The sequence below is a fragment of the Salmo salar genome, chromosome 12, assembly GCF_965601325.2.
Source record: "Salmo salar chromosome 12, fSalSal1, whole genome shotgun sequence".
Lineage (NCBI taxonomy): Eukaryota > Metazoa > Chordata > Actinopteri > Salmoniformes > Salmonidae > Salmo > Salmo salar.
In genome coordinates, this window is record NC_138302.1 from 14,315,556 (window position 1) to 14,333,125 (window position 17,570).

Here is a 17,570-nt window from a genome sequence, read left to right on the forward strand (position 1 = left end):
ATGCTGTGTGGCTGTGAGATGTGTGTATGTGTTTACCTGTCTCCATGTGGATGCTGTGTGGCTGTGAGATGTGTGTATGTATTTACCTGACTCCATGTGGATGCTGTGTGGCTGTGAGATGTGTGTATGTGTTTACCTGACTCCATGTGGATGCTGTGTGGCTGTGAGATGTGTGTATGTGTTTACCTGACTCCATGTGGATGCTGTGTGGCTGTGAGATGTGTGTATGTGTTTACCTGACTCCATGCGGATGCTGTGTGGCTGTGAGATGTGTGTGACAGGTTCCTGCTGTCCTCTCTGTGTCTGGGTCAGGGTGGCTGAGATACCACTCAGCTCATCACCAAACCTCTGAGGAAGGCTCCAGAACTCACTGCCTACACGGTAACCCTGGCAACACACACACAGGTTAGTTGTAAATGGCTAGAGTAGCAATAGACACCCCCCTCCAGGTGACTCCTACCTGTCCAGAGTGTATGGCTGGCAGGCCTCGGGTGATCAGTTCTCTCTGCTCCTGAATCTCTCTGAAACGGTTGGACTGGTTCATCAACAGCCTCTCTACTGGCTTCTGGAGCAGGTCTAGAGAGAGAGAGAGAGAGAAGAGAGAGCGAGAAAAGAGAGAGAAAAGAGGAAGAGAGAGATCATGTTGATGGTAGTTGTAGTCCTTTATGTGGTAGTTGTAGTTCTGTTAGACCTACTGGAGATAAGGTCCTGCTGGTGTCGTCTCTGGGTCATATGTGTGTGCCAGTGCTGCAGGGCGTGGCTCTGGATGTCTCTCTGACCCCTGGGGACTGGAGGGGGTCTCTCTGCACCCCTCTGACCCCCCAACACCTGGGAGACGGCTCTCTGAGGGGCTGGCACCCTCCTCACCAGCTGGAGAGAGAGATACGGGGGAGGGAAAGGTTAACAATATTTCAAGTTTAGAGTCAGAACCCATCAGAGAGATAGAGAAACATTGTCATTGTAACATTGATTGAAGAGCATTATAACCAAAACCATTATTTTTGTTAGAAGGGATTTTCAACCATGGTATCTTCTCTCACCTCAGTCTCTCCCCTGGCCTGCATCTCTGTCCTGAAGTCCTCCAGACTACCCAGAATGCTGTGGGGGAGGACCATCCCCTGGGCGTCGAAGCGAGGTCCCCCCGGTCCTGACAAAACCACAACATCACGTCAACATCACCTCTCCATTAACTACACAAAACACTATTCAAATTCAAATTGTAAATAGTTGATTAATCTCACGGGGGGCCATTACTTAGGCAGGAGAGTAGAAATACAACATAGAAGAGCACCAGTGGAGGCTGCTGAGGGGAGGAATGGAACCGTATCAACCACATCTTTTATGTGTTTGATACCATTCTAGTGACTCCCTTCCAGCCATTACTATGAGCCGTCCTCCCCTCAGCAGCCTCCACTGAAGAGCACACAACATACCAACAGACAGCACCAATAGTTCTACACAGCATGAGGATGAATGATAACATTCTAGGTTACTAAAGAACTGTCAAAACAGATGAACTGTACATGAACATGAATATAAAGGTGAAGTGGATTTTCGACATTAGTTTCTGAGCCCCTTTCCTTGTGTCTTCACCAGTGGTTCCCAACCGTTTCATAGTCCCGTACCCCTTCAAACACTCAACCTCCAGCTGCGTACCCCCTCTAGCACCGGGGTCAGCGTACCCCTTCAAACATTCAACCTCCAGCTGCGTACCCCCTCTAGCACCAGTGTCAGCGCACTCTCAAATGTTGTTTTTTGCCATCATTGTAAGCCTGCCACACACACACACTATACGATACATTTATTAAACATAAGAATGAGTGTGAGTTTTTGTCACAACCCGGCTCATGGGAAGTGACAAAGAGCTCTTATAGGACCAGGGCACAAATAATAATATAATAATAATCAATCATTTTGCTCTTTATTTAGCCATCTTACATATAAAGCTAACCACAGGTTAACGAGAAGGGTGTGCTTGAAAGGATGCACATAACTCTGCAATGTTGGGTTGTATTGGAGAGAGTCTCAGTCTTAAATTATTCTCCATACACAGTCAGTGCCTGTATTTAGTTTTCATGCTAGTGAGGGCCGAGAATCCACTCTCACATAGGTACGTGGTTGCAAAGGGCATCAGTGTCTAAACAGCACGATTTGCCAAGGCAGGATACTCTGAGCGCAGCCCAATCCAGAAATCTGGCAGTGGCTTCTGATTCAATTCAATTTTCACAGAACCGCTTGTTGCAATTTGGATGAGGCTCTTTTGTTCAGATATCAGTAAGTGGACTGGAGCCAGGGCATGAATAGGGGATAACAATGTGTCATCTGTTTTGGGAAAGTACGTGCATAATTGCGCACCCAACTCACTCAGGTGCTTCGCTATATCACATCTGACATTGTTCGTAAGTTCATTTGCACACCAAAAAAATCATACAATGATGGAAAGACCTGTGTGTTGTCCTTGTTAATGCAGACAGAGAAGAGCTCCAACTTCTTAATCATAGCCTCAATTTTGTCCCGCACACTGAACATAGTTGCGGAGAGTCCCTGTAATCCTAGATTCAGATCATTCAGGCGAGAAAAAACATCATCCAGATAGGCCAGTCGTGTGAGACACTCGTCATCATGCAAGCAGTCAGACAAGTGAAAATTATGGTCAGTAAAGAAAACTTTAAGCTCGTTTCTTAATTCAAAAAAATGTGTCAATACTTTGCCCCTTGATAACCAGCGCACTTCTGTATGTGGTAAAAGCGTTACATGGTCGCTGCCCATATCATTGCATAGTGCAGAAAATAAACGAGAGTTCAGCGGCCTTGTTTTAACAAAGTTAACAATTTTCACTGTAGTGTCCAAAATGTCTTTCAAGCTGTCAGGCATTCCCTTGGCAGCAAGAGCCTCTCGGTGGATACTGCAGTTTACCCAAGTGGTGTCGGGAGCAACTGCTTGCACGCGCGTTACCACTCCACTATGCCATCAGTACAGATACCAACATGAGCAGCAGCTACGTTTGCTTACATACGGACCGTTAGTGGAATTCCCGCGAGAGAGAAACGGTTAATGTGATTGGATGTTAATTATTTGACTTGTGTTGTTATTTCGCCCAACACTAGATGGTTACATTTTTTGGGGGGGCAGTGTAACGAGGCTACTCAGGCGAGAAAAAAACCTCACCCAAATGTATAGCCCCGTTGGAAAATATAAATGTACTGTTTGAAAATGTGAAGATTTTATTTTATATTTTTATTTGCCGTAGCCCCGACGGCATTGCGCGTACCCCAGTTAGGGAATACCTGGATGTCTACACCACTGGTCACAGAAACCTGGTCCTGGGTGTCTACACCACTGGTCACAGAAACCTGGTCCTGGATGTCTACACCACTGGTCACAGAAACCTGGTCCTGGATGTCTACACCACTGGTCACAGAAACCTGGTCCTGGATGTCTACACCACTGGTCACAGAAACCTGGTCCTGGGTGTCTACACCACTGGTCACAGAAACCTGGTCCTGGATGTCTACACCACTGGTCACAGAAACCTGGTCCTGGATGTCTACACCACTGGTCACAGAAACCTGGTCCTGGGTGTCTACACCACTGGTCACAGAAACCTGGTCCTGGATGTCTACACCACTGGTCACAGAAACCTGGTCCTGGATGTCTACACCACTGGTCACAGAAACCTGGTCCTGGATGTCTACACCACTGGTCACAGAAACCTGGTCCTGGATGTCTACACCACTGGTCACAGAAACCTGGTCCTGGATGTCTACACCACTGGTCACAGAAACCTGGTCCTGGATGTCTACACCACTGGTCACAGAAACCTGGTCCTGGGTGTCTACACCACTGGTCACAGAAACCTGGTCCTGGATGTCTACACCACTGGTCACAGAAACCTGGTCCTGGATGTCTACACCACTGGTCACAGAAACCTGGTCCTGGGTGGCTATATAAATGTACTGTTTGAAAATGTGAAGATGTCACAGAAACCTGGTCCTGGATGTCTACACCACTGGTCACAGAAACCTGGTCCTGGGTGTCTACACCACTGGTCACAGAAACCTGGTCCTGGGTGTCTACACCACTGGTCACAGAAACCTGGTCCTGGATGTCTACACCACTGGTCACAGAAACCCGGTCCTGGGTGGCTACAGTATGTTGCAGGCTTTTGCACCAGCCCAGCTCTAAAACACACCTGATTGAACTAATCACGGGCTTGAGAATCCCACAGACCTGATTGAACTAATCACGGACTTGAGAATCCCACAGACCTGATTGAACTAATCACGGACTTGAGAATCCCACACACCTGATTGAACTAATCACGGGCTTGAGAATCCCACACACCTGATTGAACTAATCACGGCTTGAGAATCCCACACACCTGATTGAACTAATCACGGATTTGAGAATCCCACACACCCCGGTAGCTCTCTAGGACCAGGATTGGTGACCACTGTATTGTGTTGAGTGACCACAAATGTGATACACCCCACCTGTACTCCACACCTCCGGCCAGAAGGGGCAGTGTAGCCAGCTCACCTGTGTAGTCCAGTGGCTGTGTGGTGGTGTCCTGGGCCAGGGGGCGGGCCACCGCTACCCTCACCCGCTTTCTGATGTCATCAGGTGGGCGGGTCTTACGCACCAGCACTCGGGTCACTGCTGTAGGCTTCTGGGGTTCTTTAGGGGGCTGGGGCACCCGCAACTATGGACGTCACACACACACACACACACACACACACACACACACACACACACACACACACACAGACAATGGTGGCAGGTAGCCGAGCGATTACAGCGCTGGGACAGTCACTATAAAGTTGCTACTTCGAACCCCGAACCGGCAAGGTAGAAAAATCTGCCCAGTTAATCTCCAACATTAACTGCTCCCCGGTCGCTGGACGTGGACGTGGATTAAGGTAGCCCCCCCCCCGCACCTCTCTGATTCAGAGGGGTTGGGTTAAATGAGGAAAACACATTTTGGTTGAATGCATTCAGTTGTGCAACTGACTAGGTGTCCCCTTACTATTATGTATGCATACACACACATGCGCACACACACACATTATGTACACATGCACACACACACACCTTCTCCAGGTCCTCAGGTCTGATGGCCAGGGCCTGGATGTCCTCTCCTTTAAGAGTGGGGCTCTGAGGCTGCTCTTCACTCAGACACGATGAGAAATCCTCTGACACTTTCAGACGTTTCTTCTCTGGAGACGAGATGACAGGATGAGGAGAGGAGAGAACCAGCTGTTTCATTCCAAGCACATGGGGCCAACATGGCACCTGTTAAATTTCGGAATAATAAACCAAGCTTCCCCATTTCTGAATGTATTTGTTTTGGCTTGCACTCATATGGGGAAAACCAAGTTTCCAGTGATGACACACACAGCCAACTACTGAACCAACAGCATCAGACTTAACAAACACTAGCTCATAGACCAGGCTACATCTGAACTACTGAACCAACAGCATCAGACTTAACAAACACTAACTCATAGACCAGGCTACATCTGAACTACTGAACCAACAGCATCAGACTTAACAAACACTAGCTCATAGACCAGGCTACATCTGAACTACTGAACCAACAGCATCAGACTTAACAAACACTAACTCATAGACCAGGCTACATCTGAACTACTGAACCAACAGCATCAGACTTAACAAACACTAACTCATAGACCAGGCTACATCTGAACTACTGAACCAACAGCATCAGGCTTAACAAACACTAGCTCATAGACCAGGCTACATCTGAACTACTGAACCAACAGCATCAGACTTAACAAACACTAGCTCATAGACCAGGCTACATCTGAACTACTGAACCAACAGCATCAGACTTAACAAACACTAGCTCATAGACCAGGCTACATCTGAACTACTGAACCAACAGCATCAGGCTTAACAAACACTAACTCATAGACCAGGCTACATCTGAACTACTGAACCAACAGCATCAGACTTAACAAACACTAACTCATAGACCAGGCTACATCTGAACTACTGAACCAACAGCATCAGACTTAACAAACACTAGCTCATAGACCAGGCTACATCTGAACTACTGAACCAACAGCATCAGACTTAACAAACACTAGCTCATAGACCAGGCTACATCTGAACTACTGAACCAACAGCATCAGACTTAACAAACACTAGCTCATAGACCAGGCTACATCTGAACTACTGAACCAACAGCATCAGACTTAACAAACACTAGCTCATAGACCAGGCTACATCTGAACTACTGAACCAACAGCATCAGGCGTAACAAACACTAGCTCATAGACCAGGCTACATCTGAACTACTGAACCAACAGCATCAGACTTAACAAACACTACCTCATAGACCAGGCTACATCTGAACTACTGAACCAACAGCATCAGACTTAACAAACACTAGCTCATAGACCAGGCTACATCTGAACTACTGAACCAACAGCATCAGACTTAACAAACACTAGCTCATAGACCAGGCTACATCTGAACTACTGAACCAACAGCATCAGGCTTAACAAACACTAGCTCATAGACCAGGCTACATCTGAACTACTGAACCAACAGCATCAGACTTAACAAACACTAACTCATAGACCAGGCTACATCTGAACTACTGAACCAACAGCATCAGACTTAACAAACACTAGCTCATAGACCAGGCTACATCTGAACTACTGAACCAACAGCATCAGACTTAACAAACACTAGCTCATAGACCAGGCTACATCTGAACTACTGAACCAACAGCATCAGACTTAACAAACACTAGCTCATAGACCAGGCTACATCTGAACTACTGAACCAACAGCATCAGGCGTAACAAACACTAACTCATAGACCAGGCTACATCTGAACTACTGAACCAACAGCATCAGACTTAACAAGCACTAGCTCATAGACCAGGCTACATCTGAACTACTGAACCAACAGCATCAGGCGTAACAAACACTAACTCATAGACCAGGCTACATCTGAACTACTGAACCAACAGCATCAGACTTAACAAACACTAGCTCATAGACCAGGCTACATCTGAACTACTGAACCAACAGCATCAGGCTTAACAAACACTAGCTCATAGACCAGGCTACATCTGAACTACTGAACCAACAGCATCAGACTTAACAAACACTAACTCATAGACCAGGCTACATCTGAACTACTGAACCAACAGCATCAGACTTAACAAACACTACCTCATAGACCAGGCTACATCTGAACTACTGAACCAACAGCATCAGGCTTAACAAACACTAGCTCATAGACCAGGCTACATCTGAACTACTGAACCAACAGCATCAGACTTAACAAACACTAGCTCATAGACCAGGCTACATCTGAACTACTGAACCAACAGCATCAGACTTAACAAACACTAGCTCATAGACCAGGCTACATCTGAACTACTGAACCAACAGCATCAGACTTAACAAACACTAACTCATAGACCAGGCTACATCTGAACTACTGAACCAACAGCATCAGACTTAACAAACACTAGCTCATAGACCAGGCTACATCTGAACTACTGAACCAACAGCATCAGGCTTAACAAACACTAGCTCATAGACCAGGCTACATCTGAACTACTGAACCAACAGCATCAGACTTAACAAACACTAGCTCATAGACCAGGCTACATCTGAACTACTGAACCAAGAGCATCAGGCTTAACAAACACTAGCTCATAGACCAGGCTACATCTGAACTACTGAACCAACAGCATCAGACTTAACAAACACTAGCTCATAGACCAGGCTACATCTGAACTACTGAACCAACAGCATCAGGCTTAACAAACACTAGCTCATAGACCAGGCTACATCTGAACTACTGAACCAACAGCATCAGACTTAACAAACACTAGCTCATAGACCAGGCTACATCTGAACTACTGAACCAACAGCATCAGACTTAACAAACACTAACTCATAGACCAGGCTACATCTGAACTACTGAACCAACAGCATCAGGCTTAACAAACACTACCTCATAGACCAGGCTACATCTGAACTACTGAACCAACAGCATCAGGCTTAACAAACACTAGCTCATAGACCAGGCTACATCTGAACTACTGAACCAACAGCATCAGACTTAACAAACACTAGCTCATAGACCAGGCTACATCTGAACTACTGAACCAACAGCATCAGGCTTAACAAACACTACCTCATAGACCAGGCTACATCTGAACTACTGAACCAACAGCATCAGGCGTAACAAACACTAACTCATAGACCAGGCTACATCTGAACTACTGAACCAACAGCATCAGACTTAACAAACACTAGCTCATAGACCAGGCTACATCTGAACTACTGAACCAACAGCATCAGACTTAACAAACACTAGCTCATAGACCAGGCTACATCTGAACTACTGAACCAACAGCATCAGACTTAACAAACACTAGCTCATAGACCAGGCTACATCTGAACTACTGAACCAACAGCATCAGACTTAACAAACACTAGGTCATAGACCAGGCTACATCTGAACTACTGAACCAACAGCATCAGGCTTAACAAACACTAGCTCATAGACCAGGCTACATCTGAACTACTGAACCAACAGCATCAGACTTAACAAACACTAGCTCATAGACCAGGCTACATCTGAACTACTGAACCAACAGCATCAGACTTAACAAACACTAGCTCATAGACCAGGCTACATCTGAACTACTGAACCAACAGCATCAGACTTAACAAACACTAGCTCATAGACCAGGCTACATCTGAACTACTGAACCAACAGCATCAGGCTTAACAAACACTAGCTCATAGACCAGGCTACATCTGAACTACTGAACCAACAGCATCAGACTTAACAAACACTAACTCATAGACCAGGCTACATCTGAACTACTGAACCAACAGCATCAGGCTTAACAAACACTAGCTCATAGACCAGGCTACATCTGAACTACTGAACCAACAGCATCAGACTTAACAAACACTAACTCATAGACCAGGCTACATCTGAACTACTGAACCAACAGCATCAGACTTAACAAACACTAGCTCATAGACCAGGCTACATCTGAACTACTGAACCAACAGCATCAGACTTAACAAACACTAGCTCATAGACCAGGCTACATCTGAACTACTGAACCAACAGCATCAGACTTAACAAACACTAGCTCATAGACCAGGCTACATCTGAACTACTGAACCAACAGCATCAGACTTAACAAACACTAGCTCATAGACCAGGCTACATCTGAACTACTGAACCAACAGCATCAGACTTAACAAACACTAGCTCATAGACCAGGCTACATCTGAACTACTGAACCAACAGCATCAGACTTAACAAACACTAGCTCATAGACCAGGCTACATCTGAACTACTGAACCAACAGCATCAGACTTAACAAACACTAGCTCATAGACCAGGCTACATCTGAACTACTGAACCAACAGCATCAGACTTAACAAACACTAGCTCATAGACCAGGCTACATCTGAACTACTGAACCAACAGCATCAGACTTAACAAACACTAACTCATAGACCAGGCTACATCTGAACTACTGAACCAACAGCATCAGGCTTAACAAACACTAACTCATAGACCAGGCTACATCTGAACTACTGAACCAACAGCATCAGGCTTAACAAACACTAGCTCATAGACCAGGCTACATCTGAACTACTGAACCAACAGCATCAGACTTAACAAACACTAGCTCATAGACCAGGCTACATCTGAACTACTGAACCAACAGCATCAGACTTAACAAACACTAGCTCATAGACCAGGCTACATCTGAACTACTGAACCAACAGCATCAGACTTAACAAACACTAGCTCATAGACCAGGCTACATCTGAACTACTGAACCAACAGCATCAGGCTTAACAAACACTAGCTCATAGACCAGGCTACATCTGAACTACTGAACCAACAGCATCAGACTTAACAAACACTAGCTCATAGACCAGGCTACATCTGAACTACTGAACCAACAGCATCAGGCGTAACAAACACTAGCTCATAGACCAGGCTACATCTGAACTACTGAACCAACAGCATCAGGCTTAACAAACACTAGCTCATAGACCAGGCTACATCTGAACTACTGAACCAACAGCATCAGACTTAACAAACACTAGCTCATAGACCAGGCTACATCTGAACTACTGAACCAACAGCATCAGACTTAACAAACACTAGCTCATAGACCAGGCTACATCTGAACTACTGAACCAACAGCATCAGACTTAACAAACACTAGCTCATAGACCAGGCTACATCTGAACTACTGAACCAACAGCATCAGACTTAACAAACACTAGCTCATAGACCAGGCTACATCTGAACTACTGAACCAACAGCATCAGACTTAACAAACACTAGCTCATAGACCAGGCTACATCTGAACTACTGAACCAACAGCATCAGACTTAACAAACACTAGCTCATAGACCAGGCTACATCTGAACTACTGAACCAACAGCATCAGACTTAACAAACACTAGCTCATAGACCAGGCTACATCTGAACTACTGAACCAACAGCATCAGACTTAACAAACACTAGCTCATAGACCAGGCTACATCTGAACTACTGAACCAACAGCATCAGACTTAACAAACACTAGCTCATAGACCAGGCTACATCTGAACTACTGAACCAACAGCATCAGACTTAACAAACACTAGCTCATAGACCAGGCTACATCTGAACTACTGAACCAACAGCATCAGACTTAACAAACACTAGCTCATAGACCAGGCTACATCTGAACTACTGAACCAACAGCATCAGGCGTAACAAACACTAACTCATAGACCAGGCTACATCTGAACTACTGAACCAACAGCATCAGACTTAACAAACACTAGCTCATAGACCAGGCTACATCTGAACTACTGAACCAACAGCATCAGACTTAACAAACACTAGCTCATAGACCAGGCTACATCTGAACTACTGAACCAACAGCATCAGACTTAACAAACACTAGCTCATAGACCAGGCTACATCTGAACTACTGAACCAACAGCATCAGACCTAACAAACACTAGCTCATAGACCAGGCTACATCTGAACTACTGAACCAACAGCATCAGACTTAACAAACACTAGCTCATAGACCAGGCTACATCTGAACTACTGAACCAACAGCATCAGACTTAACAAACACTAGCTCATAGACCAGGCTACATCTGAACTACTGAACCAACAGCATCAGACTTAACAAACACTAGCTCATAGACCAGGCTACATCTGAACTACTGAACCAACAGCATCAGACTTAACAAACACTAGCTCATAGACCAGGCTACATCTGAACTACTGAACCAACAGCATCAGACTTAACAAACACTAACTCATAGACCAGGCTACATCTGAACTACTGAACCAACAGCATCAGGCTTAACAAACACTAACTCATAGACCAGGCTACATCTGAACTACTGAACCAACAGCATCAGGCTTAACAAACACTAGCTCATAGACCAGGCTACATCTGAACTACTGAACCAACAGCATCAGACTTAACAAACACTAGCTCATAGACCAGGCTACATCTGAACTACTGAACCAACAGCATCAGACTTAACAAACACTAGCTCATAGACCAGGCTACATCTGAACTACTGAACCAACAGCATCAGACTTAACAAACACTAGCTCATAGACCAGGCTACATCTGAACTACTGAACCAACAGCATCAGACTTAACAAACACTAGCTCATAGACCAGGCTACATCTGAACTACTGAACCAACAGCATCAGACTTAACAAACACTAACTCATAGACCAGGCTACATCTGAACTACTGAACCAACAGCATCAGACTTAACAAACACTAGCTCATAGACCAGGCTACATCTGAACTACTGAACCAACAGCATCAGACTTAACAAACACTAGCTCATAGACCAGGCTACATCTGAACTACTGAACCAACAGCATCAGACTTAACAAACACTAGCTCATAGACCAGGCTACATCTGAACTACTGAACCAACAGCATCAGACTTAACAAACACTAGCTCATAGACCAGGCTACATCTGAACTACTGAACCAACAGCATCAGACTTAACAAACACTAGCTCATAGACCAGGCTACATCTGAACTACTGAACCAACAGCATCAGGCGTAACAAACACTAACTCATAGACCAGGCTACATCTGAACTACTGAACCAACAGCATCAGACTTAACAAACACTAGCTCATAGACCAGGCTACATCTGAACTACTGAACCAACAGCATCAGGCTTAACAAACACTAGCTCATAGACCAGGCTACATCTGAACTACTGAACCAACAGCATCAGACTTAACAAACACTAGCTCATAGACCAGGCTACATCTGAACTACTGAACCAACAGCATCAGGCGTAACAAACACTAGCTCATAGACCAGGCTACATCTGAACTACTGAACCAACAGCATCAGGCTTAACAAACACTAGCTCATAGACCAGGCTACATCTGAACTACTGAACCAACAGCATCAGACTTAACAAACACTAGCTCATAGACCAGGCTACATCTGAACTACTGAACCAACAGCATCAGACTTAACAAACACTAGCTCATAGACCAGGCTACATCTGAACTACTGAACCAACAGCATCAGGCGTAACAAACACTAGCTCATAGACCAGGCTACATCTGAACTACTGAACCAACAGCATCAGACTTAACAAACACTAACTCATAGACCAGGCTACATCTGAACTACTGAACCAACAGCATCAGACTTAACAAACACTAACTCATAGACCAGGCTACATCTGAACTACTGAACCAACAGCATCAGGCTTAACAAACACTAGCTCATAGACCAGGCTACATCTGAACTACTGAACCAACAGCATCAGACTTAACAAACACTAGCTCATAGACCAGGCTACATCTGAACTACTGAACCAACAGCATCAGGCGTAACAAACACTAACTCATAGACCAGGCTACATCTGAACTACTGAACCAACAGCATCAGGCGTAACAAACACTAACTCATAGACCAGGCTACATCTGAACTACTGAACCAACAGCATCAGACTTAACAAACACTAGCTCATAGACCAGGCTACATCTGAACTACTGAACCAACAGCATCAGACTTAACAAACACTAGCTCATAGACCAGGCTACATCTGAACTACTGAACCAACAGCATCAGACTTAACAAACACTAGCTCATAGACCAGGCTACATCTGAACTACTGAACCAACAGCATCAGGCTTAACAAACACTAGCTCATAGACCAGGCTACATCTGAACTACTGAACCAACAGCATCAGACTTAACAAACACTAGCTCATAGACCAGGCTACATCTGAACTACTGAACCAACAGCATCAGACTTAACAAACACTAGCTCATAGACCAGGCTACATCTGAACTACTGAACCAACAGCATCAGACTTAACAAACACTAGCTCATAGACCAGGCTACATCTGAACTACTGAACCAACAGCATCAGGCTTAACAAACACTAGCTCATAGACCAGGCTACATCTGAACTACTGAACCAACAGCATCAGACTTAACAAACACTAACTCATAGACCAGGCTACATCTGAAATGTAGATGTAGACCATTATTTACTGTTAGCAACGCTATTGTTACATCACATCACTCACCTCCTGACCATGAGAGAAATAGTGGAGCAAAATATCCATACACACACACACACACATAGTTATGCAATTCTGTCCGTCCTCAGCGCTCCAACTGCAACAGAGTCTGTCCCTGGTTACCATGACAACCACACAACCCACCGCTTATCTTTTTAGTCTGACCCTGGTTACCATGCCCACCACACAACCCACCGCTCATCTTTTGAGTCTGCCCCTGGTTACCATGACCACAACTTTTGCTTCTCTACCTTTTGCTTTTCTATCCTTTTCTACCCCCCCTCTCCCTGCCACCTGTTCTGAGGCTCGGTGCATTCTGTGTGGTTTTCAGAGGAGGGTAGCACCTTGCGTGAGAGAAGGCCACAGAAGGGATAAAAGAAAAACTGCAGGAGTCTCATCCTCCATAGTGGGTGACCTTGGCACACAATGGAAGGCAACGGGGACACTGAGGCCCAACATGCAGTCTCTTTGTGACTATATCCTGTTTATGTACACACACACACACCAGCGTTCACACAAAAATAAACACACACACGTATGGACTAACGTTAACGAACAGACAGTGTGTGTGTGTGTGTTTAGTTAGCTAGCTAATAGTATAACACCTATGTTAGCTAGCTATATTCTACATACCTGGTGGGGTCCGAGGTCTCGCCTCCTTTTTGGGAGTTTTGCCAGTGGATTTGCCTAGACTTGCCATTTCAATGCTTAGGCTAGCTAATGTAACGTTAGTTAGTTGTAGCCTAGCTAGTTAGTTGTAGCCTAGCTAGTTAGTCAACTCGGCAGCTGAGCAAGTCGTTTTAGCTAAAGTAAATTGGTGTCACGCAGGGAGACAAGAAAGTTACAATTGTCCCTAAACAGTGACATTTATAAAAATGTATACAAAAGCAACTTCGTCGTTGAGTAAACTTGTGATAGCTAGCATCTAGCCTTGTCATTCATGTCTCTTTCTCCCCGCTGTACCCATGGCAACGGACGCTTGGTTGCAGTTAAAGGGATGCTCACTTTCTGTCGGACAACAGTCAAATCCAACAGCGCCGAATAAGAATTTCCCTCGACGAAAATTATTCAAGCCTAATTCTAGGCAGTCGGCAGCACAAAGGAACACATACTATTTGTATAAAATTGCAACTATGGCACTTTGGTGATGCTCGTATATATGTGTTGACTGTGCTCTCATGTTTTGTTCCTCAATACATTAGACCTTTATTTGTTGGACTATTTCATCACAAAATGTAATGAAAAGAAAAGGAATTACATTGAATTGGCCAATAATGAATAGGCTTATAAGGCTTATTTTTACTCATACAAAAAGGCTAAGGGCCAGATGTGTCACCGTGTGCCAGCAGTAGGTAAACAAATACATATGGCTCCTTTGTATGTTGATATTGAATTAAAAACACCAGATCATCACAATCTCCCATAGCCTCAATTTATCCAACCACCACAACGTGCGCCCCCCCCCCCCCAAATGCCTGTCTTGGCCGTGCACCTTGATGTAGAACTGGCCACTTCCATTGTTCCAGAATCAGCGAACACTCGGTGTTCTCCCGGAGAACATAACAATCTCTCCGCTTCTGTCAATCGGCAGTTCTAGCAACTAGCTGTTGGGAGAGACGAGCAGATGACCCGTGCCGTGTGACGCGGACGAGCCAGGCGCATGCATGGGTATAAAAACAACACCAAAAGACATCTGTTTCTGTACCACCCAGACTAGACGTGCGCAAACCCACAGGTGTCACGAGGACCACATGTAGTGTCCAAACCTCACAGGTTGGAATATTACAGGATCCACCCAATCATCCACACTGCCCTACAGGCTATTATAGGCTACATTTCACATGCCACTTAAGTGAGACAACATTATGGAGGTAAAAGGTAACTCCTCCACTAGCCCACCGACCACCACAAACAACATGCCCGTCGCCCATCAGCGGACTGAACCTTCTCAGTTCCCCGGGACCAGAGCCCTGAGCCCCGGCTCCTCCAAGGTCCTGCTGGCATACAAAAACGCAACCCAGGACCTGAACTCACCGGGGCTCAAAGCCAGCATGGGTTTCCTTAAAATGGCCACGTCTCAGTGGAAGCACCAGGAAAAGAAGGGGAGGGTGGTGCGGTCCCCAAGTACAGCTAGCTGGCTTCCACCTCCCTCCGATGGGCACTCTTGCAAGAGGTCGCCACTGGACCAGCTATCTACTCTGGTTCTCCAGGGGCAGATCCGGCTCCGTCAGCTCGGCGAGGACGACCCAAGGCTCGCCCAGGACTCTCGGCAGGACCCGCTGAGCTCCACCAAGCCACAGAACTGCAGGCGCATCGTGGTTCTGGGTGCGCCCCGGGTGGGCAAGACTTCAATCCTGCGACGGTACCTCTGGGACGGCTTCGCGGAGGAGTACCAGCCCACCTCCGAGGATTTCCTCCGGAAAATGTTCCACATCCGCGGGGAGACGTATCAGATCGACGTACTGGACGCCTCCGGAGAGAGGAGCTTCCCGGCGAAACGCAGGCTCTCCATACTAACCGGTGCGTAACGGGAATGTAGGCTATAACGGGAGTCCTTATCATGGTCTCTATGTTGGAGGGTGCTGGAGGTGCCTCAATAGTTTTTGTTATCGCAGTGTTAAAGATGTAAATGCATGCAAATGAATAAGCCTCTCTTTGTGGTGTGCATATAAGTCCAAGTGGACATGCTTGCTTTTTAAACGATTGAGAGAGAATATAAATATGTGTATATGGACGTATACGTTATGGATAGAATAGCATATAGAATAGAATAAAACATAATATAATATTTATCCCAGAAGGAACTTCAGTTCAAATTGCTAATGAGAATATGACAATGTAGGCTATAATGAAAATATAGGCTATAATAGGCTATAATATTTCGGTCTCCTCCTGTGTTCTGTATAGGTGACATATTCCTTCTGGTCTTCACCCTGGACGACCGGAGCTCTTTCGAGGAGGTGTGTGCCCTGCGCACTGAGATCCTCGCGGCCAAGACCAAGCTCCTCAAGCCCACCAGGCCGGGCCAGAGCGCACGGGTCCCCACGGTAGTCTGCGCTAACAAGGTGGACCTGTCCCCAGCGGAGAGAGAACTTTCCCGGGCAGAGGTGCTCCGAGCCCTCGGTGAGGACTGCGCCTACTTCGAGACCTCTGCCAAAGACCGTACTAATCTAGAGGAGGTATTCGAGGCTCTGGCTAAACGGGGCGGGTTGCCAACTGAAACTAGTCCGTCGCAGCACCGTAAAGTCTCGATTCGGTCGTATCAGGCGCTGAAGGAGGGCAGCGTGGCCGGGAGAGGGAGCCAGGCGCCCGGTTCTAAGGCTCCGTGTGGGGCGCTGTATCCACTCGCACGACGGCCGAGTTTCAGCAGTGATCTCCGTCAAGTCCTCGGCCCCAACTCCGCACGGAAGCCGGGCAAGCCGCTGGAGAAGTGTCAGATTCAGTGAAGGAGCCAAAGACAGACAGGACTGGTTTATAAGGGTGTGTGGAGCGAGGAAAAACAATCATGTTTGGATTTCCACAAATGCGTTCTGCTAAATGTAGATATGACTGTGAATAGTATCTGCAACAGGGATTTGAACACTACTAATAGCCGACTAAATGTGCAGAAGTTGTGCAATTGTGTGTCTCAATCTAATGTGAAATATATTTTTTTGAAAGGAATAAAAAAACATTTTTGATCATGTATTATAGTCTCCTTTAGGGGCGGAAGAGGAGAGAGTGGGAGTAAGAGGACATTGAGTCAGGGACTTGACTTCATTGACTTTATTACATAACACATTTCATGAGTCCTACGGACAGAAATAGAGAGCGAGAGAAAGAGAGAGAAGGAATGAATGGTGGAGAAAAAGAGTGAAAGTGTGTGTGCTTATGTGTGTGAGTGTGTGTGCTTGAGTGTGTGAGTGTGCATCAGACAGAAAGGCAGAGCAGTATTGACTGCA

At 45.8% G+C, this 17,570-nt stretch overlaps 2 protein-coding genes across 3 annotated transcripts in view; one reads left to right on the top strand and one right to left on the bottom strand.

The window, feature by feature from the left end:
* Nucleotides 1-14,683, bottom strand: part of LOC106564236 (mycbp associated protein) — a 45,221-nt gene extending 30,538 nt beyond the window's left edge. Inside the window, exons 1-7 of one of the 2 annotated variants that reach the window (XM_045690759.2) lie at nucleotides 14,263-14,683; nucleotides 5,092-5,216; nucleotides 4,540-4,702; nucleotides 1,041-1,147; nucleotides 696-870; nucleotides 461-576; nucleotides 237-387 (exon numbers count right to left, since the gene is read on the bottom strand). In XM_045690759.2, the coding sequence (XP_045546715.2) occupies nucleotides 237-387; nucleotides 461-576; nucleotides 696-870; nucleotides 1,041-1,147; nucleotides 4,540-4,702; nucleotides 5,092-5,216; nucleotides 14,263-14,329 (904 nt within the window). In that variant the 5' untranslated portion in view covers nucleotides 14,330-14,683. The remainder of the gene's footprint in view (nucleotides 1-236; nucleotides 388-460; nucleotides 577-695; nucleotides 871-1,040; nucleotides 1,148-4,539; nucleotides 4,703-5,091; nucleotides 5,217-14,262) is intronic. The other variant, XM_045690761.2, reaches the window with a different exon arrangement.
* A 521-nt stretch (nucleotides 14,684-15,204) lies between these two features.
* On the top strand, nucleotides 15,205-17,287 carry LOC106564237 (GTP-binding protein Rhes). The gene is made up of 2 exons (XM_014130288.3): nucleotides 15,205-16,149; nucleotides 16,537-17,287. The coding sequence occupies exons 1-2, from the start codon at nucleotides 15,495-15,497 to the stop codon at nucleotides 17,073-17,075; spliced, it is 1,194 nt and encodes a 397-aa protein (XP_013985763.3). The 5' UTR covers nucleotides 15,205-15,494; the 3' UTR covers nucleotides 17,076-17,287.
* The last annotated feature ends 283 nt before the right edge of the window (nucleotides 17,288-17,570 follow it).

Coding starts and splice junctions, on each gene's coding strand:
- LOC106564237 (XM_014130288.3), top strand. CDS start 15,495: ATGGAGGTAAAAGGTAACTCCTCCACTAGCCCACCGACCACCACAAAC. Junction 16,150..16,536: donor CAGGCTCTCCATACTAACCG/GTGCGTAACGGG, acceptor TGTTCTGTATAG/GTGACATATTCCTTCTGGTC.